Source organism: Anastrepha obliqua, chromosome 4 (genome assembly GCF_027943255.1).
Source record: "Anastrepha obliqua isolate idAnaObli1 chromosome 4, idAnaObli1_1.0, whole genome shotgun sequence".
Classification (NCBI taxonomy): Eukaryota; Metazoa; Arthropoda; class Insecta; order Diptera; family Tephritidae; genus Anastrepha; species Anastrepha obliqua.
Window position 1 is genome coordinate 94,889,521 of NC_072895.1, and position 27,181 is coordinate 94,916,701.

General features: G+C 34.9%; 1 protein-coding gene across 2 annotated transcripts in view; it reads left to right on the forward strand.

The window, feature by feature from the left end:
• LOC129245751 (rho guanine nucleotide exchange factor 25) overlaps positions 1 to 19,501 on the forward strand; it is a 97,421-nt gene extending 77,920 nt beyond the window's left edge. For both annotated transcript variants that reach the window (XM_054884117.1, XM_054884118.1), the window contains 4 exons: positions 15,018 to 15,104; positions 18,443 to 18,547; positions 18,627 to 18,758; positions 18,831 to 19,501. In XM_054884117.1, the coding sequence (XP_054740092.1) occupies positions 15,018 to 15,104; positions 18,443 to 18,547; positions 18,627 to 18,758; positions 18,831 to 19,259 (753 nt within the window). In that variant the 3' untranslated portion in view covers positions 19,260 to 19,501. The remainder of the gene's footprint in view (positions 1 to 15,017; positions 15,105 to 18,442; positions 18,548 to 18,626; positions 18,759 to 18,830) is intronic.
• The last annotated feature ends 7,680 nt before the right edge of the window (positions 19,502 to 27,181 follow it).

Consider the following 27,181-nt stretch of genomic DNA (forward strand, 5'->3'; position numbering starts at 1 on the left):
ACCAAATATTTGCAAAGAAATCAGTTTCACCAGGCCCTATAAGTCACTGCGCAGAGCCACCCGGCAATGCACATACATATGTATGTATACATATATGCAATTTCTTTTGTTAAAAAAGATGTTGACATAAAACAAAAATTTAATTTAGTCATTGAAATATAACAAAGGCAGAAAAATAGTAGTCGGTTTCACCTGACTTTTGTTAAACATTTCTTTTTTTAACAGTTTTACGTGCCTGCAACTAATAAATAGCACAGACACACACATCTTTGTAGGTACATGCGAGTATCACCTATCATTTGGAATACAATCACGCAATACCGCGCATAATTTTTCCCCGAAAATTCCCACTAACTTTATTATTATTCCAGTAAGGCAATTGATATGCATTTATGCGATGCGCAGTTCCCGTACGTGATATTGTTTCATTGCATATGTGACGGTGAGATTTTTTGTGCAAAATTCTCATAATATAATAATTTAAGACTCGTTGTAGTTTTTTCAAGATGTATACATTACGTTTTTCACTCATAACATGCAGCCTGTCACACGTTCCCCTGTGCAGTTATTTATAATAATTATCTATTTCATGTGTATGTATGTGTGCATGTTGTGGCCTGACCTATTGAACTATAGTATATTGTTTTGCCAAATGCATGCTTTGGCAGCATAAAATATTAAATTTATAATGAAAGAAAAATAAGAGAAAATGTATGAAAAGAGAGCTGCACGAAAGATCCGAAACAATAAGCAAATCATTACAGCAATGCACTGGTACGTGTGTGTATCTATACATCGCCGGTGGAATGAGATGTGAGATCTTACAAGGGGAAATATAAAAGAGTACCAATACTACTAAAATTACTAGTTAGAAGAGAAAGGAAGATATCTTTGAGATCTCCCAAAGTGAGAGACAAAATAGTACTCCTTTTGATCAAGAATAATGGATTACAAGATTCCGAAATCTGTGAGAGTAGTTTTGCCTGTGACGTAATAAGTGGGCAAACATGAAAGGAAACGACGTAGTATAATAATTTTGCTCCTTAATAGCAATGAAAGTGAAAATAAATCACAACTAATTACGCCAGGTCTATAATAAATAATTCTAATTAATTCTTCCTTTCTATTTTTGATATTGGAGTGAGGCTTTATAGTGGTAAAAGGAAGAATTTTTCAAAGACTCTTGAGTCGAAATCCTGTAAGAGATTCTCAATTATTTTTGAATGATCGATAAAAATATTCTCAAAACATCACCAAATAGCGTCGTAAGTGTAGATAAATCAGAGAAAAAATCTAAAAAAATATTAATTTATATAAAGAAGCAAGGCAAAGCAAGGTTGTCTTAATTCAAAAAACGAAATAAAGAAAGCAAATGTCTTGGCTACGTACCATCAGAGAGCCGAAAGGAAGAAAGATTGGACAGTTGGTTGAAGCAGCACGAAGAGGGATAAATACCATAATACAATATAAAATAATATAAAATATTTTATAGTTCTGTTACGAGTAAAAGTAAAATGAATTTTTTGAAATTTAAATTTTGTAAAATGAAATTAATTTAGTATTACTATGGTTGCCCACATTCCGTATTAAGAAGAAGAAAATGTTGAGAAAAACGGCTTAGAAGTTTGAAAATTTTCAATTTCTACGTCTCCCAAGTAGAAGTAAAGCCATATTTTCATCTAACGAGATTCTGTTAATAGATATCTCCATGAATTTTTTACACAGCATAAGAGAAGAGAAAAGAGTGATCATATCTGCATACTTATCTAAAATATATATATTGTATTTTTGGATTATGGCACTGTTGAAGTAAATCATAACGCTCGATCATCAGGTTACACTTTTGAAGTGAAACTTCTTAGGCGTCGATGGACGAGCGAGAATGGAGAGTAAAATTTCAAGACCATGCAACGTTTTGCGCATTTTCGTTCCGCGAGAGAGAAAAAAGATATAACGTAGAGGAAAAGGAGAGAGAGAGACCTATACCTTATATAGTATATAGCTTAGACACACTTTAAGCTATTTTTCCTGAGGTTTTCCTTGTGGTTGCTAATTTCTAGTGAGAAATAACACTGTCTACTTTTTGGCGCTTGTTTGTTGGTGCAAAATTGTAGGAAGTATATTTTTGGTGCCTACCTCTTGGCGTTATATTTCCTTGGTGCCTACTGTTTGGGGAAGTTTTTGGTTCCAATTTTTTTGTCGTTGTTTTTTTTTTTTTGGTGCGTAGTTTTTGGTGCTTATTTCCCTTTTCTGGCTAGTGCTTGTGCGTACTATAAAGTGTTATCCATTCCAGCGTCGGATTTATTGGTATTGCCTTGCGGTAATTTGTGCCATTGCTGCGGTCCTGGAACCGCTGCGTTTGTGCGGGTGATAAACGCTCGGAGCAGTGCGCGTTGTTGCCACGGTTTGTGTCTGGCATTTACCTACACCGGTCGACCCTTCTCCGTTTTTTGTGAATTTTGTATATTTGTATTCTCTAGAAATGTTGTGAATTTATTTAGATATATATTCTTTCTCTGTCTCTCTCTCATTCTCTCTCGGGTCTCTCCCTCTTTCTTTGTCTGCCTTGAAAGTTTCACTTTTGTTATGTGTACTACTACGTTACACGCACTTTTTGTTTTCAATAATGTAAACACACACATTTTTTGATGTAGCGTCAAATCGACAATTTTTGAAAGTCGATTTGACGCTACATCAAAAAATCAAGTTTAAACAAAGAAAAATGGAAAAGTAAATGAAATCTTCATGAAAAGCATAACATGAAAATATTAATATATAATATATTTATTTACAAGGTGGCGCAAAATTAATCAGCGAATATTTTTTTGCTCGAATAACTTTTTAGAAAATAAAAAAAAAACAAGATTTTGAGGATGGAACTTTTTATTTTGATCTTTACGCCCATCATTGGTTCTGTCTGGTCTGCTTGTATACTGCAGCTGTTTAGTTCGCAAGTGCCAAATATGACTGACCCCATTTGCAAAAATTATAAATCTTCCGATAGGATGGTTAATTTTGCGCCACCTTGTACATTGAAAAATAAATACCAAGAAAAATTTTTAATTGGTTTCACATTTTTTTCCCACAAAATGCAACGAAGTTGTTGATGTGATTTTGAATCAAACAAAAATGATTAAAGTTTTTTTTTAACGTAAATCTCCGGAAATGGGCAGGGAGCGAAATACAAATACTTAGACACATACATAAGTGGCAGTAACATTTTTAGTTCAATATTTGCCAAATTTCTCTTACCATTAGAAATATGCACCTCGATGTTATGCAACAGATGGAGAGACTCACATTTAAAAATTTGCCGCTGTCTGCCTCTCATTTGATACTTCACCATCGCATGGAAAGAAAAAAGCTGCTTATTGGGAATTCATTTATAATCAAAATAGTGGATTTGTCCAAAGTATTTTTTGTCAAAAAAGCAGTGTTGCGTTCCGAGTGCTGCTACGTTTCATTAAAATTTCCTTAAAAACTTATGCGTATCCATTTTTGATTTAAGCCACCAAAATTACTAATAAAGTCATAAGGCACATAGAAAACCACAAGCCACAAAAAAACCAGGTTTTTCCTACATTTCACTAAACAAATGTACAAGTATGTAATTATTCATGTCTCATTAAAATAGTCATAAAATACCAAGCACTCATCAGATTGGTGACCGTCACTTGTCACTGTTGGTGTGACCGGTAATGCGCACGTCTGCATGTCAATGAGTGGAAGTGGAACTAAGATAAATGAAAAATAGATAAGTGAAAAAAAGAGTAAATGAGTAGAATTGCAAAAAAATTTGCCTAAGGCTACATCAAAATTTTATAAAAAAACTCAATAGGCTGGCGCTCAATTAGCATAAGAATTGTCACTTAACTCTGCTTTTTTTTGGAGCGCAGGTGTTGAACAACATTTATTGGTAACAGTATCCAGTTCGGGTTTTATTGCGGGTATTCCCACCCCATTTTAGGCTATTCATTACACCCGTTTAATTTTCATGGCTGTGGATAATACATAATTTCATTGATTTTTTCTACTTGGCGTAACTTTCAATTTTGCGCAGGGTTGCGCGAAGCAAAGCAAAGCACAGCTACATTACGAAATAATCGCAAGTTTTTGGCTGATTCGCATGCTAATTAAGCGCGTTTCGCAAAATACAACTTAAAATTAAATAAAATTAGCACGTGCACAAATGTTTAAGCTAGAAAGTTTGTGCGTTGCTATACTGACATACATACGCTCACCTGGGTTATGTGAATTACTTAGTTTAAACTTTTTTTTATTACAATATTATTTAAAATTTTTTTTTTTTTAATTATTATTTTTAAGTTTTTTTATATTTTTATGCAAGTATAGTGCATTTTACAACAAAAATTATATAACTTCAAAGTATAAAATGCTCAAAAATTTAACAAATTAAAAAGAAAGTATATCGAAATCTCCAACTTTTTATACAGAATTCTTAGAAAATTTTTCTGATTATTAGTTTGACAAAGTGCAAATGTTAAGTAGCTCAAAAATTGCATTGATTTTTGACAATATTTTTCGCTGAAGTATTGAGCGTTTTCTTCCACATAGAAGGCCTTCGAACAAATTTTTATATAAAAATAATCCATTCTTTTCGACGCTACTTTCATTAATCATTCCAGGGTTACATAATTCTTACAACTAAGTTAACAAATATGCGCTTAAAAACTAATAGTGAGAGTCAAAATGTAAATTGTTGTTGTTATGTAACAAAGAGAAATATATTGGTTTAGATAATGTCATGAAAGAAATGATCCGTTAGTAAGTGCGCACATAGGGAAACGTGCAAGATGGAGAGAATAATGATATGGCGCCTATCGTGGTGCTGTTACTTTGCGCTCAGCGAATTCGACAATGAGTTTCTAGTTTTGGCTCCAATATGGCCAGATTACCATTTTCGTAAATTGATTTAGCATTTGTTTTTTTGTTATTCAGTCTCGGAGTTTTATTTCTTTCTTCATGACATTTTGCTAGCCTAGTCAAATTAAAAGTAATGTTTATAATTTTGTGAAATATACATTTTTTAAAAATTAGTTGAATAATTCACTCAGTTTTATTTAGCTTTACTTTTTTAACATCTGGTAGCATTTCCCGCGATTGGTTGGTGTTCTTCTGCTTTCAGCAGTCAAATCTCTCTTGCGCTACTGGAGTGTTGCCTAGCTTTGGATATAAAAACGCACTAAAATGCCCATTTAAACAAAATAAAACACCCAGTTTTTATTGAATTACTTAATGATCTTTGTATGCGTGACAAATTGTTTTTAAAATGTGCGCTTTTCTAAATAAATGTGTTATGGTTATGTACAATTTAATTTATGAGTTTTTTTTTGTTAAGCGAGACTATTTTGTTAAGGGAACGACTTATTTGCTATATTTGAGGTTTTGTAACTAGATAAGGTACTCTTTTTGTAAAAATGCCAGTATGGTTTCTTTAGTATTTTCTGGTATTTTGTGGCTTATTTTTACAATGAATACACCTCTTGATGCCCTATGTCCCACTAAGGATTGATGGCCGGAGGAAACGATTACACCTCTATGGTTTTAATTCGTATTCAGTAAGTTCAAACGTTTTTTAAAATGTGTAGAAAGGCTTTCAGTCTTAAGAAGAGTTGAGAGAGGGGTATTTAATATTCTTGCATAACCTTAATGGAGACAAAAATTAAATTTGAACTTTCATCAAATTTTATAAGAGTAAAAAAATTTTCATTAGCACTCAAATCTTCTCAGAGGGACCTTTTTAACCTTTTTTTGTGTAATAATATAGTTTTTTTTTAACTTAAAGCTTCGGTAGCTTTAAATTAAAAACAAAGAAACAAACACGAAACTTCAAAACTTTCGCATTTTCGTTATAAAAAAGCACTAAATTTATTGTGAAGAGCAAATGGTTGGCAACACTGCACAACTCAGAAAAACGTGACGTCACGCACTCTTGATGGGCGCAATCTTCTTTCTATTATTCTTGGGAAACGTGGAGAGGAGATGTGAGAATATAAGTAGGAGAGGTAAATGGTGCTCACACTCCCCAACGCATCGTAGTCCCTTTCCGTTGCTCGTAGAACACACAAAATTGAGCAAAACTTATCACGTAGAAAACAGCTGCGTTCTTTTAGTTACATATTTACACAATAGATCGGTTTGTGTGTGTATGTGTTTGGTTGTATCTACACAATATTGCCATTGATATTTTTGCTTACACACTTTTTCACACATCCGCGTTATCAGTTACAATTTTTCATTGTATAATAAACCAAAGCCAAAAACCAACAAATGCATTTAGTTCATTTGTATATAATTAACATTATTCAACATTGTTTTTAAGTTATGTTAATAAAAATTAACACTTTTCTAAGTTTATTTTGTAAATGAGTTCGAAATGTACTGCTTGGCACCACTATTTGGTGAAAGAGCAATCAGCTGACACGATTCTACGGAAACTATCCAAAATCCTACGTCAACCATCTACGATACTACAGAACAGAACGGTGTTGAGAATTCATTTACAGGGAGCTCTGATTAGTTTATTCGTGTCAGCTCATACGGGCGTACGTTTACGTTGGTGAGTGTGAGCACCAAAAGAGAGAATAAGTAAGGAAGTGTGTGTTGTTGGTAGTGGGAGCATGGTTATGTGACTATATGGAAGAAGGTTCTCAACATTTTATGCAAAAAAAAATTGCGAAAAATCAACATAACTCTCGGCGAATTCAAACTTGCATTTCATGATACTAAAATTAAATGGGCTATAAAACTGCATAGTCAAAAATTTTTTTTTTAATTCTGATAAAGGAGTTGAAAAAGTTGATAACAATTTTTTGAAAATTGTTAAATTTTTGTGAACTTTGATTTGTGAGATTTTTGCTATACCGCAAACTATAGTTTTATATAGAAATTTGCGAAAAACATTTGGCATAAATTTTATTACGAATATTGTAAATTTAATAATAACAAAATTTAAAAAAAATTACTTAGTAGTGTAAGCACAAGTGCACATGTTTTAGCAGACATTCCAAACTGCTTTATATTTCACTGAACTCCCTCATAAGTTCACTAAATGACTTTGCATGGCATTTGGCATTTCAGTAAGTAAATATTTGCTTATTATTTAGCATTCACAAGATGTACTGACCTCGCCATGAGCGCTTAATTTCTTATTTTATTTCACACACATACACACGCATGTAGTCAAGTAAAAATGTGTTCGATCCTATTAAATTTATTGCACGTTGTAGTAGGTCAACATGCAAATAGAACAGAATTCATAAACAGTTTTGCAAGTATAAATAAATAAATTTTACTAAAAATGAGACGAAAAATAAAAAAAAAAGAAAACAACAAAAAAACAACTATGAGCAGAGTTAATAAAAAAATGGAATAAAAGTGTGCCCGTGGCATGAGTCTACTAAGTAGTTGCTAAGCCTAGGGATTCTTTCAGAGGAAATACATATAGGAAAATACACGTACATCTCGTCCTAAGTGGAAGGTGGTCCTTTTTTTTTGTTTTTTGTTTTACTGGTTCACTCCTCTCGGTAGCATAGGGACTCGACAAGACTCAGTCTTGCGTTGGTTTCGTTAATCTGTTTTGGTTTCTGACATGGTAGGTGATTAGACAGCCGCTAGTTGGTCCAAGGTGGTCCATATGCAGGTTTTTTTTCACAAATATTTTATTTACCCCACTCACAAGCTCGTCAGTCTGCAGCACAAATGCACGGAACCAAGTGAGTCACTTTATATTTGAAAAACGTCGATGAATATTGCAAACTTAGAAGTCCCAATAGACAGGGCTTATCTTTAGTTGATTCATTATTTAAAATTAGTTCTCATGTAAATAAATAAAGATTAACTGAATAAAGAAATAAAAATTGCAATTTATTTGCAGAGTGAGTGTTATAATATATTGTACGTTAAAGGTATTTTACGCACTACTATTTGCCACCTTCTTTTGATTATTAAAAACAGTAAATAATACAGTCCACGAAAGGCTATGCTGCCTCAACATTTAGACCAGTTTTGACAACTTTTTTTTTTATTAATTTTCATTAATTTTTTATAATATTGTAGCATAGTTATTGCTACAACAAATATCATGTAAACTAAAGTTTCAAACTTTGTAACAAATTGATAAAAATTCAACAAATTTTGATCAAAATTCTGAACTTGTTAAACTTGAAAAAATTGCAAAAGGGTACGCAGTTTCATAGCCAATTAATTTTTAATACAATAAAGCGCAAGTTGAAATGCTCTGAAATACTCGATGATTTTTAATTTAAAAAATTTTTTTTCGCTGACGGTGTTAGGACTTTTTTCCATACAATGAATGCAAATAACATTTTTCATATGGAGCAAATGCGCAATAGTGTCTGGGGAAAAAAAATTAAAAAATAACTGGGTTTTTGAGCAACTCGAAATGTACACTTTGTTCGACTAAAAATTATTAAACTATTAAAATGCATACTCAAATTTTTTATGAAAATTCTAAAAAAATGTTAAAATTTGCATGAAAATTTATTGAATTTTTATTAACAAAATTTTTTTTTCTTATAAATTTTTTCTTGTACAATTTCCTATATGATTATGAAAAATTTATCAAAACTAAGAAGAGTAAAGAAATGTAGTAAAAACTGGCTTCCCCGAGACCTCTTTCAAAATATAGAGCAGTAGGGCAGCCTAGTTTTGTTAAATGAAATGCTAGTATAATTATTAATTTTTGACAGCTTTAATTCAGATTTTTTACTTTTTTATGAAAACAAATTCTTTTATAAATTCTTTGTTAAAGAATTTTCTATACTTTTATAAAAAAATTTATTAAAACTAAAAAGATTAAAGAAAAATAGTCAAAATGGGCCAAAATGTTATGTTAGTAAAGCTTTTTCGCGGGCTGCAACAAAATATGGAGGAGTATGGTTGCCAACTATTTTTTTTAAATAAAATGCTAGTATAATTATTTATTTTTGTCAGCTTTAATTCAGATTTTTTACTTTTTCATGCAACATTTTTTATTTTTATAAACTTGTTGTTGTGGAATTTCCTTTAGTTTTTGTTTTTATTTTTTAAAACTAAACAGATTAAAGAACAAGAGTCAAAACTGGTCGAAATATTATGTTGGTAAGCCTTTTTTACGGGCTGCACCAAAATATGGAGGAGTAGGGTTGCCAAAACCCAAATTTTTTATAAAAATTTTGAAAAAATTTTGAAATGCTCATGAAAATGTATTGAATTTTTATGAATACATTTTTTTATAAATTTGTTGTTGCGGAATTTCCTTTAGTTTTATAAAAAAATGTATTAAAATTAAAAAGGGAAAGAAAAGTAGTCAAAACTGGTTAACATTTTACGGTGGTTTAGTATTTTCGCGAGCAAAATTTCTATGTGGCTGAGTATGGTTGCCACCTAATTTTTTTTTAATAAAATGCTAGTATAATTATTTCTTTTTGTCAGCTTTTCACATGAAAGTTCAACTTAATTTATTTATTTGTTGTTTTTAGAATATTTATATATTCAGATACACCACAATATATAAGTACATATGTATGTACGAAATGCGCAAAATGAATCACCCCATTGAAAGATTTGTAATTTTTGCGAATATTTACATGTTTGACACTTCTCAACTAAATTTAAAAAAATTCAACAAATTTTGATCAAAATTGTAAGCTTTTTAATCAGCATTTCTGAAAAAATTGAAAAAAAGGGTAGAAAGAGTATACAAAGAGAGAATAAAAATAGGACGCAAAAATAAAAATAGAAATTTTAACTTCTCAAAATATTTTTTTGTTTTTCATTTAGTAAAACGTTATTCAGAAACAAGATTACATGATTATTTTTGCGCCACCTTGTATTTGTAGGTTATAAACGAAAGCAATATTTTATTGTTCAAAATTCTCGGAAAACTCTTTTTTTTTGCCATTTTTGAATTCTTTCATTTCGCAGATTTTTTTTCTTATTTTTTTTTTTTTAAAGCTAAAGCTGTGCTGAATAAACCTTCTAAGTTTCATGCTGGGATTCCCATAACTTTTTGAGTTATAATCATTTGTTCATTTAAGGCGGTATTCTGGTCTAGACGCCTTAATTTTAGATATTTTTAAAACTACGGTAAAAGAAAAATGAAAAACATTTTTACTATCCATTTTTTTATAGTTTTTATTAATATTGGAAAGGTATAAAAAAAATTAATAAAAAATAAATAAAAAAATCGTGGACTTACAGGCCGGTTCAGTGAAGGCTACATAAAAAACAGTGCTCCATGGTTGACATGAGTCCAACCCTTGTAGTGATCTAAAACAAACAAATTAAAAAAATTCTTCATTCGTTGGGATGTCGCTATCGGATTACGCCAAATCAAAGAAAAAACAAAAAAAAAAAATTCACTAAATGGCGTCAACTTGAAAAAAAATTTTTTTTTTTTACCTTTTCAAATTTTTTAAAAATACTTCAAACTTAAATTTTTCAAAATCCGAGACAGGCGCGATAGACAGATGTATAATAAAAAATTCTCATCAAACTTCAAAGCGATCGGTCAAGTAGAGCTTGAGATATCACGACGACCATCTCAAAAGAAGTAGTTTGGAGAAAATCGCGATTGAAGTTTGAGCTACAATTCCAAGAGAATAACTTGGATCATAAGATTTACTACTCACTCTGGACTAATCGGCGATATATTTCCAGGTGCATATTATAGAAGTATAAAGCATATATGTATGTATAGAATAAATAAAGGTTGTGTGGAATATAAAAGATTTTCTGGAAAGAACGAGTCCTCAAGTCGTTCGGTAACATCTGCCGTTCATTGTGCGATTCGCACCACTCGGTCGGCTTAGACGCCACGTCACAAATCCGCCGTATCTCCGAAAATAATTCGAGTATTGAAAAATCCGTTGGAGGGCATATTTTTGAACGTCTAAACTTTTGAAAATATGCAAACAAAAATCGAGTTTTTCAAATTTACCTTACTTTACTTTTTACTTTACTCGTGCCTACAAATTAACCAATTTTGCCTATGCTTTGTGAATAAGAGATTGGATGACATCCGGAAAAAATGGGTTAGTTGCTAAACACTGATTTCAAACTTTTTCCTACAAAGGCACTTCGCTTCTGGTATTTCCCATACAATTTTCTTGTCTAAAGTATTTTTTTGACTTAAATATTTTAATATTTTTTATTTTATTTATTTATTAAAGTCAAACAAAAAGCGAATGTACAATTTTTTCAATGATTCATATTTTGTATATTAACCACTGAGTGCTTTGCATATTTTGCGCTCCATAATCATGGCACAAATAATTTTTTTTTTTTTGTTTTTTCCTTGTTCACTCCTCTCAGGAGCACAGGGCCTCGTCAAGACTCTTCTATAGTACACTGTTCTGTGCTGTTTTTTTTTTTTGCACCGTCCCATGAGATGTCGGCATCTGCTCGTTCGCGTAACATCGACCTTCTCCAAGTGTTTTTGGGTCGACCACGACCTCTGCTCTCTTGCGGGTTCATATTCAGCGCCGATTACTAAAAATCATTTGTTATAATTTTGGTGGTGTACCCATACTGAAACCAAACAAGGCAAAGAACCTGACAGAAGGGTATAGGCCTATTTTCCTTCTATATTGCCTATCAAGAGCCATAGAAAAAATTATATCTCTGAGACTTATGTGGTACCTTCACACTAATAAGTTTCTGTCAAGTAACCAAACCGCCTTTAAGCCTGGAACCAACACATTAAACGCATTACTTCGCTTAGACGAATACATAGCCAATAGTATTTCCAGCAGAAACCACACGTCTCTTATATCCATAGACATGGAAAAGGCATTCTATAGAGTTGGCTTACACTCCATAATGGATCAACTTTTAGCTTGGAAGTTAGGCCCAAAATTAATAAACTACATTAAAAACTTTATGATAAACCAAAAATTCCGCGTTAAAGCAAACCAAACTATAACAGATTGTTGGCCTCTGGAAAATGGTATACCCCAAGGTTCCTCCCTATCTGTCACCCTCTTTCTAGCCTTCTTTGACAAGCTCAGTCGAGGAATCAATGAGAACAAATACTTCAATCATGTCTTATATGCAGATGATTTATGTATATACCTATGTCAAAGTACAAGACATAGACATTCCAATCAAAATTCAATAGCCGTTTCGTAGAAATAACCAACGGGCGCAACATCAGCGGAGCTAAGATATCCATAGCCAAATCTAATCATTTACATATATGCAACAGAAATACTTGCAAAAGCTTTGTCGTAAATACAGAAGATGCACATATAAAAAATTGTACATCACTTAAAATAATAGGTATATTTTTAAACAACAAATACAAATGGAATGATCACTCAAACTATTTGCACAAATCACTACAAAACAGGCTTATGCCCGAATTCTGTAAGCGAATATCATCTCAAATCTCAAGTCACTAAAATTGTGATTATAAATTAGTGACTCTTTTTGTGACTTGAGACGATTTTGCTATTCAGTAAGGGAAAGTCACAAGAATTTCACCAAATATCATGGTGAAAATAAATAGAGACAGTCAGCTGATGGCACGTATCGGTAGAGATAGTCTAAAAGTTGAGCAAAAATTCACTTATCGATTCCATATGTAATGGAATTTTTTAAACTCATTTATCAAGCGAAATTCTTTATCAAAATCGGTTTATCAACAATTCAATTGAGACAAACAAAATTAATAATCGATAAATGTTGAATTGCATCTCTATATACATTCCGTTAAAATAAACGAGCTGGGAATTCCGCTCAAACTTGTCAACTGGCTTGAGATCTTGAATAACTTCCCAGCAGAAGGATTTCGGGAATCTTAAAAACCTCCTGAAAACGTCTTCTTCCAGAAGGAGTGGGTCTTCCGTGCTGCGTAAACTTGCCGGAAGCCGTCTACGCATATTTCTAAAACGTCAATAAATACACAATTATTCGTGTTGTTAAGAAATTTTTACCCAAAACATATTACTTCGCTGCATTTGCGCGCTTTTTTTGCAATATATATAAAACAATTAATTCCTCTTCCATATTTTTCGTTTTGTGAGCTGCTCAGAAGTAGATCACTAATTAGTGACTTTTTTTGAGACTAATGACGTGAGATTGCTTACTGAATTGCGACTAGTCTCAAAATCAAATTTCACCACGAAAAGTCTCCATTAGTGACTTGAGACTGCTTACAGAATTCCGGCATTAATATAATAAAATATTTAAGCAACATCAAACTTGAAAGCAATACAAATGCACTACCTAATATTGTGAGAGCAGCAATTCTCTCGAAAATCGATTATGGATTATCTCTATACGGCGCTGCATCACAAACAAATCTTTCAAAAATTGCATCTATATAGCATTCTGCGATTCGTCTGGCGTTAGGCGCTTTTTGCACCACTCCCATCCTCAACATTCTCGGCGAAGCGGATTTTCCGCTAATCAAAAATAGAATCAGTATATATCTGGACGAACGGCAATTAAACTAACACAAAATGATGACACTGCCTTAAAATCGATAGTAAAAAACAGGCAGAAACGATAACGAAAATGACGTAAAAAACCAGCAATAAAAAGGCTAATAGAGGTAGCGAAACACCTTGACATGCCGTTGGAAAACAATATCACTACCAACATAAAAAATCCTCCATGGATACTACCGACGAACAGCATTCTACTGCAGTTAACATAATATAAAAAAGAAAAAAGCCCCGATGCCCGTATTTCTGCAAAACTTTCAACGTACTATATACGCAACAATTATCATAATTGGTCCACACTATATACTGACGGCTCCAAACATGAAGATGTACTCGCCTTCAGCGTTGTTAACGAGAATGCAACACTATCTTTCGCCTTATTACCCTATTATGCATCCGTTTTCACAGCAGAAGCAACTGCCATCTATAACGCCTATAAAATAGCAGAAAAAAGCGAAGAAAAATGGCTTATCTGCGGTGACTCACATTCAACTTTGACTTCAATAAAAAAAATAAACAACAACGATATATTGATATCTCAAATCAGAGTACGCTAATATCAATCCCCGAAAAAATAATGTTTTTTTGGATCCCTAGCCATATTGGAATACGTGGAAACACCCTATCAGACGCAACAGCAAAACTTGCCACCAAGTCCCCGTTACACACAACACACAGCTTTAACAATGTCGACCTAAAAACGCAACCAACAAAGCAAATCGACAACAAATGTCACAACGATGGCCAAACATAAACCATTATTGTAAATGCATTATTCCAAGCTTCATCCCTCCAATCTTCCCAGCAACAACCACAAGGCGAAACACGATTATATGTAGCCGTTTTCGGCTTGGACATACACGCCTGACCCACAGCAGCCTCTTTCGAAACAACAATCCACAAAACCACGTTTGCCAATTCTGCAACGAAGAGATATTCTTTATCAAACACATCGTTACAAATTGTGAAAAATTACATTCAATAAGGCAATCAACATCAAGCCACACAATAGAAGAGCTCCTGTCCGAAGTAAACGGAGAAAACTTTAAAAGATTTATACACTTCATTTGCAAAATTAATTCTTACTTTGAAATATAAATGATATACGAATATGAATATACTTATAAAAATACTTATGATACGTAAAGCTGATGGCCTAGTCGCTACTGCTCTTTAAAAATTGTTGTGATTGTAATTTATTGTATTACTTTTCCAATTTTAAATAAAAAAAAAAAAATTTTGCCCATTACTGTAAATCTGTGTACTTTATTTTCCGATCAATGTCTAAACAGCTTGCGTGGTATTTAAGCCTTTGGGAGCGGTTCAAAAATATGCACTTATGAACATATCTACTTATATAGAGTAAAAATATATGTATGTATAAGTGCATATGTACATAAAGTGTGCCGTATTTCCACTCATATCAATTTTTATATTTTTCTGCAGAACTTAGCTTTATGTGTTATCGCAGCGGATGTGTCTGCCTTTTTATTGCAAATGAGCTCGTTTTTCAATAATAATAATTTTTTTTTCTATTTCTTGCAGAAAAACGACTTCTATTGTTATGTGATATTCATGATGAATAAAAAGACATCGATGCAGCTGCGACAGGAGCAACGCGAATGGTTGCAGGTAAGAATGCAGAACTCAGCAATAAAGGCTAAAAAAATATGTTTTGAAGTACTTCGTGACACATTTAAATATACTTTAACGCATAAGGAAGTATTACTAGAAGTGTAATGCAGAAGAAGAAGAAGAGGAAATAATGTTTGCCCATGGCACCTCTAGCTCTGATATAATGTCGGTGTCACAAGAAACTATGCACTGCATATTGATAAGTTTTAACTATTTATTCAATTATTTTGTAATTTCAATTAACTTTTTATAAAAATATATATAGTTCGTACTACAACAACAACCATGTAAAAAATTTCGTTTACAATTTATAAAAATTCGGCAAATTTTTATCAATTTTTTTTTTTTTTTTGTAGAAAAATTTCAAGTACACAGTTTAATGACTTATTGAATTTGGGTATAATAAAGTGCAAGTTTTAAGTGGTTCAAAAATCGCGTTGCTTTTTGACCATTTTTCTGCCGGCAGTGTTGGGTATTTTCTTCCACATACAAACAATTCTGGAATTAGCGTTAAGGGGTTATACTCGTATACATATAGAATTTTCAGAAAATCGATTTTTTAAATTTTATTTTCTTCATTTACGTATAAAGGGTTTTCCAATAAGAGGTGTTATTCCCGTAAAAGATCAATGCTTTCGTTGCTTGTGTGGCACGTAGCGCCGTCTTGTTGAAAATAAACGTTGTCCATATCAATACCATCCAATTCCGGCCATAAAAACTCGTTAATCATCTCTCGATAGCGAAATCCATTCACCGTAACTGTTGCTCCAGATTCATTTTCGAAAAGGTAAGGTCCAATAACTGCGCCGGACCGTAAACCACACCAAACAGTCACACCCTGAGGATAGAGAGGCTTTCCAACAATAACTCTGGATTTTCTAAGCCCCAGATCCGAAAATTTTGCTTGTTGACGAAGCCACCGAGGTGGAAATGGGCCTCATCCGTCAAGATGATTTTTCGATCGAGTTCCAGATCATTTTCATGCATTGCAACGACCCAATCAGCAAAGACGCGACATTGTTTATGATCGGCCGGCTTGAGTTCTTGTGTTAACTGGACTTTATAAGCCTTAAGACCCAAATCTTTATGCAAAATACGCTGTAATGACGTTTGTGGAATGCTTAATTCCAAAGAACGACGAGGAATGGACAAACCTGGGTTTTCTTCAACACTTTCGCCTACAACAGCAAAATTTTGCAGCTGTTCTTGAGCGACGTGCACGAATTTTATTCTTTACATCACTAACTTGTCCCAACAGCTCGAATTTTTTCACCAATTTCTGTATTGCGCTCCGACAAAGTGCTTCACGATGACCCAAAATTGTTCGAGTTTTACGAACCGTCTCTGCCAAATTTTCACCTTTTTTATAGTGAATTTTAATAATTTCAACGCGTTGTTTAAGTGTGTCTCGTTCCATTTTTATTAATAGCGTAGTTTCTACTTGTCAAATATAAAAAAATGACAGCTTCAAAAGCGACATCTACCGAAATAGCGGGCTATTCAAAATAACAGCTGTTATTGGAAGACCCTTTATTTAAGAATGCACACAGAAAATTTCATATCGTTCCGGTAAATATTTTTGAAGTTACACCCAAATTTGAAAATGCGTTTCCTATCCTATGTAAAGTGTTTTTCAAACTTTAAACTCTTTTTTTTTAATGGTGTTTTCAAATGGGTGAGCAACATTACTCGGAAACGGCTAAACCGATTAGTCTCAGATTTTAACACGAGCCTCTTAAATATATTTTTTAGTAATTAATCGAAGATTTTTTGTCACCGATACAAATTTTTTTTTAAACAATTTAAGGTCGAAATTTTGGTCAAAAATCGATTTTCTGTTTTTGTTTTTTTTGAGAAACAGCCATTTTGACAAAAAAATTTATTTTGCTTGTTCATTCGATTAATTACTAGATTTAAAATTAACTTAACGAAATCTGTTTGGTTTTTTAATATCAAAGGATACTAGTACAATTCAGACATATAGGGGTCACCGGAAACCGTGGTTTTTGAGAGGAGCTCCCGGAGATTAACGGTAGCTCCTTTCCAAATAAATATGTTTACTAATACTATGTCTTAAAATACAGTTAGAAGGTAACATAATATACAGTACATATGCACACATTTTTAGATCAATAAATTCATGGGGGAACCCCACTGTGAATGCGTGAAAATTAAGTGATTTTCAGGAATTTTTTTTATACGTACGGATAATTATTTGAGAATATGACAAATTATAATTTATTTAACATATTTTTATGTTTTTACCCTTTTTCTTGTTTTCGAAAGGCTTGAAAAAATATAAATTTTTGGAATTTTAAAAAACGGCTATGTACGACTGTACGAGTAGCCAATACATGTACAAAAAAAAAAAAAAGAATTAAGAATTAAAATCGGTTCATAAGTGTTCGAGAAATCGAGGCCACCGTGGTCAGAAAAGTCGTTTTGAGAAGAACGCGTTTAAAGTTTTCATTTGCCGTTGTAAAGGGTGGTTAAGTTTCAAGGGCCGGTGTTGATTTTGAATAAAATACAATTTTTTTAGAAATTATTGCCATTTCTCTTTATTATGATAATATTTGTATGGCTCAATTACGTGTAGAATAAAATATCGGCCAAATGGCTGCCGTGGCCTCGGCGGCACACCTCCATCCGATGGTCCAAATTTTCGATGACGCGGAGGCATAATTGAGGTTCTATGCCGTTAATGTGCCAAATTATCTCACCCTTTAGCTCTTGAATTGTTGCCTTTTTATCGATTTACACCTTTCTTTCAAATAACCCCAAAGAAAGAAGTCCAACGGGTTGTTGACGTTTAGGTGTGGTTCACATTCAACATCGGCCCTTGAAATTTAACCACCCACTCACTACCTGCACTTATTGTATTGGGCATAACTTTGTCAATTTTCAAGATTTTAAGTTAAAATTTTTTTTACATATTTTTGAATATATCTTTACTTTAAGAAAATATAAAAAAAACAAAAATCGATTTTTTTGAAAAATCACAGTGGTATTTCCCCTTAAAAGTTTTCTCGAAATAAATTCCGGAAAATTCGCTTTTTTGCGGCCTTCTAACTGTGCACAACCCCTTAAATGAAGAAAATGGAGCTATAAAATTAGCTACTTAAAACTTTTCCAGAAATTCTGATTAAAAATTTTGAGGTTTTGATGAAACTTTGCCGAATTTTTATAACTCTTGCATTATATGGTTTTTGTTGCAATATGAAATATGTTTTTATATAAAATTAATTCAAATTAAAAATGAAATAAATAAATTTAAATAGTTTTAAAAAATTTATTAACTTTTAAAAATACTAATTTAAAATACCCGCTCTTTCCAGAATTTGCAAAATCAAATTAACGACAAATTGGGCATCGACAGTTTTCTCGTGCAGCCCATACAAAGACTGACCAGATATCCATTGTTGTTGCAGCAATTCATATCTGTAAGTAGCAGCGGACCAATAGCAAATTCTTAATTTCCACACAAACTAAATATTTCCCCACACTTCCCCTCCTCCATAGGAATTCTACAAAAGCGGCATTAGCTGCAAGCCAGTGCTGGCGTCTGTATGCAAATTGGAGACGCGCTTGCGACGATTACTCGAAGTGGTCAATCAGGCCGAAGAAGTGCCAGCTATAGACGAACTAGGCGAGGTGAGTCGAGAAGAAAAAGAAAGAAAAAAAAGCGAAAATTCTCATTTAATTTTACGCCTTTCATTTCTCCAGCTAAATCTACCCGCGCAGGGCTACTTTCGTCGCGCTACTGAATTCGAAGCGTATCATCATCGTTCGCGCAAGAAATACACCGCGAAAGTGTTCCTTTTCGATCGTTGCCTCATCTGTACAGAGGTGCGCAAACGTCGTCTCGCTTATCGCCATCATTACGATTGGTCAACGCTGGAGTTGCAGTTGAATGGTAGCAAGAGTATAACGGTATTGCTGCGTTCGAGCGGTATAGCGAGTGCGACTAGGGTCAAGGAAGAATATGAATTCACGGCGTCGGAGGCGTGCGCGGTGACGCAATGGATACGCTGTGCGCGCAAGATCATCGAAATTGATCGTGTGGAGGCGGCGATGCGGGGAAAATTCACGCTGCCAATGGATTTGGTGCTCGGCGTGGGGACGGCCATATGGCTGATATGGAATTATTTATAATATATTAGCTTGTCGGTGCTTTGCCTTAGTGCTAAGTAGAGTTTATATATTTTTTTCCGAAAAATTCAGGGCGGGTTCGAGTTACTAGTCGAATGAGCGGGTAACTATATATTATTGATTTTATAAAGAAAAAGTAGACAATACATAAATGTTGCTTACTTAGTTGTAGATGTGCTTGAAGCATAAAAATATTTAAGTTATTTTTTGAAGAAAAACCAAATATACATTTTTGGAAAAAGACAGTTTTTTTTAGTTTAAGGAAAACAAGTATTATGGAGGCAGTGCATTTTTCGTAAATACAAAAGTGAGTTATTCCAAAATAAAATTGGATGATTAATTTTGCGCCACCTTTTATGTGATACTTAGTCACATGAATTATCATTCTTACAGCCGACCCTCTTTCCCCAAACTACTTAGGTATAATATAATTGGTGCTTACATCCTTTGTTGGTTTTTTGGCCGAGCTCTTCCTCCTGCCTGTTTATGCTTTTCCACAAATGCAGCTTTTTGTGAGAAGCTTTTTGATGGCAGAAATACTAACTATTCGCTTCCACGCTGCAAATTGTGGGGCACACAAGAAGAAAATTAATAATTTTGTAAAAAAAAAATGTTAACTACAGGGCTGCCCATATTCGACGGACCCAACGGATTTCGATTTTGGGCTCATTCCAATCGACGAGGCTTGTCCGCAGGCAACAATCTTTGCGTCAATTGATTCTTATACGGGAATAAATGCAAATCAATGCGGATAATTCGTTGTAAAGTGGTCCGAGCAATGCCCAACTGCTGAGAACGGCGATTTTGGGATGTCCTTGGCGACGTATCAACACTGGCCCGTACAAGAGCAATATTCTCAACCGATCGCCTTAGTCGGTTTTGATTTGGCCTCTTTGGATTAGAAAAAGCATTACCAATCGAAGATCTTTCGTACAAACGTTTCATGGTGTTCTTTGAAGGCGCACTTTTCACATTATTTAATTTTTTACACGCACGTTGAGTTTTCTCAATTGACTTCTTTTGTTGAATGTAAATTTCAACAATTTGGGAGCACTCGCGTGGCGTGTACTGTTCCATGGTAAAACTCTGCTTGGACTGGTGCTTCCAACGCGGTATGTCATTAAGCGATCTGACGTCTCTGTCAAAAGATACAGGGTTGCCAGATGGGTCCTTCTTGGTTTCGCTGTGGTTTCCGCACTGCTTCAAGCTGCAGAGGCCACGAAATACTGATATGTGGCCTGTTCTAACTTTTCTCCTACCTCCTTTCATAGCTTCGCGCCTGAAAATTTTAGCGCCCTGCGGCTAGTTAGAATGTCAGTTGCAAAGCTTCATGAACATTCCCTCGATGCATAATTTTCGTCGGGATGTTTTACTTCACTTATTTTTGTTCAATTTGGGTTTTTATCTTCGCGGCATTTTACTAATGTGTAACAAAAATTAAGGCACATACAGCGAATTTTATGCAACAATTTCTGACCACGAGCAAAATCGTACAGTTCCGCACAGGCCTCGTATATCGCTCCACGACATTTGGCTGCTCCGAATACAGTTTAAAGAACTCTGACTTTGATGAAAAAGAAACGATTGACGATGATTTAGCGCTGATATTTTATTCAGCTGATGCACTTTTTCTGCGTATGAACAGTTTTAGATCTCGACGCTACACATAATCCTAGTTCTTAGCTCAGGTGCCTTAGACCGTGCGTTATGCGGTCTGCGCTCCACCTGGAGTTTGGGCGGAAGCAGGTCAGCAGGTATTGATTTTTATTATTATTAAAGTCTATACCAAAACTCAAGTCACAAGACTGTTCCAAACATGGAAAAATATGTGGAAAGACCTTGTTAAGGCAAATGGGCATTACTTCGGAAAATGTCACCAGTCCGGTGGTAACAAAATTGCACCTGTAGAGAAAACCTCTCATATGTTGGCTGACAGGATCTGGCTTCGAAAGAAGCTGCCTAAAGTCAATCATCAAATATTGGTTCGCCTAAAAAGGCTCAGTGGAAAATTGAACCTGGAAATAGGAACCTTAAACTCCATTTATTTAGTTACGCTACCAACTCTAAAAAGTATTCGTAAAGTGGAAATTTGTTTATTTAGTAGTCAACGAGGAGTAAGAAATTCTTACTGGCCAAGTTGATTTAAAACTGCCCATGATTAAATTTTTTACTAAATAATCAAAGGTCAAACCTCAACGAAGATCAAACTTTTTTTCGACCAAATTATTGGCATTATTTAATGAAAAGTTAGATTACCGTCATATAATTATGTCAAAGGTCCCTCGAAATTTCAAGATATCCATTGTAAATTGGGCGTTCTACCCTACCAATGGGTGGTTATCCCGTCAAAGAAGTACAACTGCGAAGGGCATCGACATTTAGTCAGAGATCCAAGCAGCCTCACTTGCACTTTAGTCTGATATAAATAATATCATACATTAATTCGCTGAGGAATACTTCACTGTCCTCAATACTCTGAGAGCAAGAAACACCATCTTGAAAGTTATGGCGGCAATGAATAAGCAATCTGCTTAGCGAAATGAAGCAGTGAATCAAAATGTCATGGACTTTTTTGAAGGATAACCAAAGCCCACATAAAGAAAGTTATCAACGACTGGAAAGACAGCGCATCCACACGACACTGGATGAAAAGTGCACGAAAGAGACAGGCGAAACAGTTTATGCTTCCTCTTAAGAGAGCATTAAATAGACTGCTAAATATGGATGGAGAGAACTTACGAGCTCTCACTGGATACTGGATACGGGACGTGGTAGTTTCCGTTATCATTTCAAGAACATGGATTATGTAGTAGCAGCAAGTGTCTGCCGTTTTCCCGAACTGGATGACGAAACGCCAAGGTGGGTCGTCTGCGAATGTACAGCTCTCGCTAAATGAAGACTCGCACACTTAGGTTATGTGACTCCTAACCCATTGGCGTTATGCGGAACAAAAAAAGTGTTTAAATTTATGAGAAGCCTCTAATTGTAAATTCCCGGTCAAGCACAAAGGAGAGGAAACAGGAGCGAAAAATGATTGTTGGACAATATAGCACTCTTTCTTAGGAAAGTTTAGCAGAATTTGCTACAGGTACACTTATTTTGACTTTAATAAGTGATCGGAACAGGATACTCACTTTTTCTAGGCACCGATAGAAAACTGAGATGAGAAAACTAGATAACTTTTTGGTAGAAATTTACATTTACTTTTACGTATTGATTAAAAAAGTTAAAGCTACTAAAGGAAATAATTAAAGTGAGTATAAAAATTTAGGGAAGTACGTTTTGTATTAATTTTTGCGACATTTTTAGTTTAGGCACCAAAAGGAAAAGAGCTTTCTGATGATTTAAAAAAAACTGATTATAAAGTATCACAAGGAACATAAATAATTGCGAGAAATCGGTCGTTTGATAGATAGGAGTTTTGCTACAGTTTGTGGGCGTCCGCCGCTCTAAAGTCCCAGAGAAAAAAGCTTAGTCGTAAGGAAAATCAGGACAAACCCCAAAATAAGTGCCCCCAAATTGAAATCTGAAGTTGAAAATGAGACTGGAAAACAATTTAGCGCCCAAACTATTCACCGGGTTTTGCATAGTGCTGGTTATCATGGGCGCAATGTTAGGAAAAAGCCCTTCGTGAGTAGTGTCAATCGGAGTAAACGAATTTCATTCGCAAAAGATCATGAAAAATATGACGAAACGTTTTGGAACCAAGTCATATTTTCTGATGAGTGTAAGTTCAGTATCTGTGGATCTGATGGCCGTGAAAACGTTTGGAGAAAAGTTAAAGCGGAATTGGATCAAAACAATATGACCGGACACTGTAAAGCATGGAGAGGGCTCTGTGATGATTTGGGGATGTATGGCTGCGAACGGGGTTGGAAACTTGGTATTTATCGAAAATATTATGGACCGATATGGTTACTTAAATATTTTAGAAGAAAGCGCTACGAAATTGGGCCTTGGAGGAACGTTTATCTTCCAGCAGGATAATCACCCCAAGCACACATCCAACATTGTACGAGAGTGCCTGTTATATAATGTGCGAAAACAGCTGAAAACACCGCCACAGTCCCCGGATACCAACCCAATCGAACATTTATAGGGACTTTTAAAGCGGCAAATACGTAAACATCCGATTAGAAATAAGGAAAAACTGAAAAACTTCTTTCAAGAGGAATGGAATAAAATACCACCAGCTGTAACTGAAAACTTGGTAAAATCAAGTAGAGTCTAATGGTTATCCTACCAAATACAAGGATTTGATTTTAATTATGTTTTTGATTTCACAAATTAATAATATGATGAACTGTTAACTTACTTTTGAGACATGAATTTTTATGAAGTTTAATATAAAAAGCTATAATTTTGTTCCTTTTCAAAATTTTGTCATTATTTGGATTAAATATGATTTTTGTATTTCATTCATGTAAATACAGACTGGGCCATATAGCGTTTGCTTTTTGAACCACCTATTTTTTTTGAGAATGGTAACACAAATGGCATGTGAAATGTGTTCATAATTTACTTGAGGTTTGACATTTACGAAATGGGACGCTAATCGCTTGAACAAAATTGGGAAATATTGAAAACCTATTTCCAAAGTGGTGAGTCTTCTTCTTCTTTTCTGATTTTCACATCGGTGGCTACGTCAAAAAGCAAAATTGTCAGATTTGGGGCTCAGAAAATCCACACGTTACTGTAGAGAAGCAAATGCATCCACAACGAGTCACTTTTTGGTGCGGTTTTTGATCTGGCGGCATCATCGGGCCATTTTTTTTCGAAAATGAGCGAGGAGCCGCGGTTACAGTAAATGGCGAGCGTTACCGTCACATGCTCAACGAGTTGTTTCCAAAAATTGAAGAGGATGACATGGACGACATTTGGTTTCAACCGGGCGGTGCAACTTGTCACACTACCAAAGTTACACTCGAACTTTTGGCTACCGTTTTTGAAAACCGAATAATCAGCCGAAACTCCGATATCAATTGGCCGCCTCGGAGCTGTGATTTAAGTCCGTTGGACTATTTTTTGTGGGGAGCCGTTAAGGACAAATGCAATGCGAACCATCCAGAGTATACTTACTTCTGTTACTAACTGTAGGTCAAAAACAACATCTTAACAAAGCCTCAGTCGAGATTTTTATCGGATTTGGTTCCCCGCAAATTTTTTCCTGTTCTACCTAAAACTGAAAGGGCTCCTGAAAATACGAAGATTTGTCATGAGCGAGGCGAGTAATATCGCACCGCTGAACGAGCTCACGGCCATAGCAGAAAGGCATATCAAAGGTGCTTCGAGGATTAGAAAAAGCGCTGCCATAATTATTACATCTGAGGGGAACTACTTTGAAGGGCACAAAATAGATATACAGTCTGTGACAGCAGAAAAGAACCGGTTCTTTTCTTGTAACTTCATGATATATTTCGTTCTGCTTTTTGCTGCGTAAGAGTCCCACTCAAGGGCTACGACGCCAGTGCTAACTCAGGTTAGTGTCGTTCGAAAGTTTCCCGTAAACGCAACCAAACAAAAATGAGTGAGAAGTACGCGAAGCGTTTCGAGGCGGTATTTTTATGCACGCATTCGAAAGGGCCGAAATTAGCTTACGCCGGGGCTGCAAAAGTAGTTAAAAAATCAAAAAAGTTTATTATGATGTGGCGTCTTGAAGCGAGTGACGACAAAAAAGTAGCATAAAGTGATCGTCCAACATTTTAAGCGGGACCCTTCTTTGTGACTACGCCAAGCGCGATCAGTTCTTGCTAAAACGGGAATAGATGTGAGTATCAACACCATCGAACGTCGACTGAAGGAGGCGAACATATCCTACCGTCCCACATCAACAAAACCACTTTACCACTTACTTTCATATAAAAAAATTTTAAATATATAAAGGGTGATTTTTTAAGAGCTATAGGAAAGTTTTTCAAAAAAACACACGTAAAGCTCAGAAAAATGCATACAATTTTTATTTAAATCGATAGTATAGTGCATATAATTTAATGTTTGAAGATTATTTCATGCAAATGTTGACCGCGACTGCGCTTCAAATGGTCCATCCGCTTGGTCCAATTTTGGCATACTCTTTCCAATGATTCGGCCGGTATCTCACATATAAATGCTTTAATGTTGTCTTGCAATGCGTTAATTGAAGCAGGCTTGTCTGAATAGACATGAGCTTTAACATAGTCCCACAAAAAATAATCTAAAGGCGTTATATCGCACGATCTGGGTGGCCAATTGACAGACTAACAGGTCCCGAACGTGAAATAAAATGTTCACCGAACTCGCTCCTCAACAAGTCCATTGTTACGCGTGTTGTGAGGCATGTGGCACCGTCTTGCTGAAACCACATGTCATGCATTGTCAAGCTCTTGCATTTTGGGCAAAAAAAAAGTTGGATATCATTTCGCGGTAGCGCTCACCATTCACAGTTACGTTACGATTCGCAGCATCTTTGAAGAAGTACGGTCCAATGATACCTCCAGCCCATAAACCGCACCAAACTGTGACCTTTTCTGGATACCTTGGTAGCTCTTGCAATTCTTCTGGCTGATCCTCACTCCAAAATCGATAATTCTGCTTATTTACGTACCCATTGATCCAAAAATGAGCTTCGTCGCTGAACACAAATTTTTCAATAAAAAAGTGGATCTTCGGCCAACTTTCCAAGGGCCCTTTCACCAAAAATTCTGCGTTGCGGTAGGTCGTTCGGCTTCAATTCTTGCACCAGCTGTATTTTGAAAGGCTTCACACCTAAATCCTTTCGCAAAATTTTCCACGTTGTTGAGTAACAGAGGCCCGATTACTGCGAACGGCGACGAATCGATAATTGATGGCCATCATCTACACTGGCCGATACAGCTGCTATACTTTCTTCAGTTCGCACTCTACGTAAGCGAGTTGGTGGTTTGATGTCCGATAATGTAAATTTGGTTCTAAATTTAGTCGCAATAACTCGAATAGCCGCTTCAGTGGATCGATTAAACTGACCATAAAAGAGAAGAAGCGCCCGATAAACTTTCTTAACAGAACCCGCATTTTTATAATAAAATGATTTGCTGATTGGCAAGCGTTGTTCGTTTGTAAGACGATTCATGGTTAAATTATAGACCAAACTGAAGATGTTTGACAGTGAAACAAAACACGAAACCCTTTATCTTTTATACTTCAAGAATAATCGCGGTTCCTGTTTTCTGACACAGACTGTAAATGAACAAACCATGTAACTGTATTTCTTATATGCCAAAAAATTTAGCCCACGTTCAGAAATTCTTTTAAAATTTTCGCCGCCAAAATTTGTCAGTTTTTTTTATTGCTTCACAGCTTGTTAGCCACAAATTATGATGTTTACTGATGTGATTGTTTTTTGCTTTCTTGCTAGCCTTTATTTGCATGTTAATTGCGTGTGTATAGACACGAGTATAAGTATGTGAGCCTGCAGAGGAGTGCATTTGTCATCCGCGAGCATTGAGGACATGCATCATTATGCGCCACTGCTCGCCAGCCATCCAATCCAATCAGTCGCCTCCAACTATACCACACACTTCGCCCTTCCCACGAAACATTGCTACTTTTTAAAGAGACAGGCAAATAAAGGCGAAAACAAAAATAACAAAACAATATGCACTGCAGCTTGTGCGCTGAGCCGTAAAATAACTATGTTGCCAGCCAAGACAGTGATTTTTTCGAGAGCGCATTGCTACTTACATATCATAATTCTCGGCTCTCCACTGTAATTCCCAGGATACGCACCTCTGCTTCTCCACTCCTCACATAACTGCATGGTTTTTGTTTTGCTTTGTTTTTCTTTGTCTCTATGTTGCCCGCCAGCCTTGACAAATATTTATGATAAATTGCCTCTTGCGTTACTCATTCAACATACACACACCCACATGCAATCGCCACACACATAGAGACACCATTAATCGACCGAC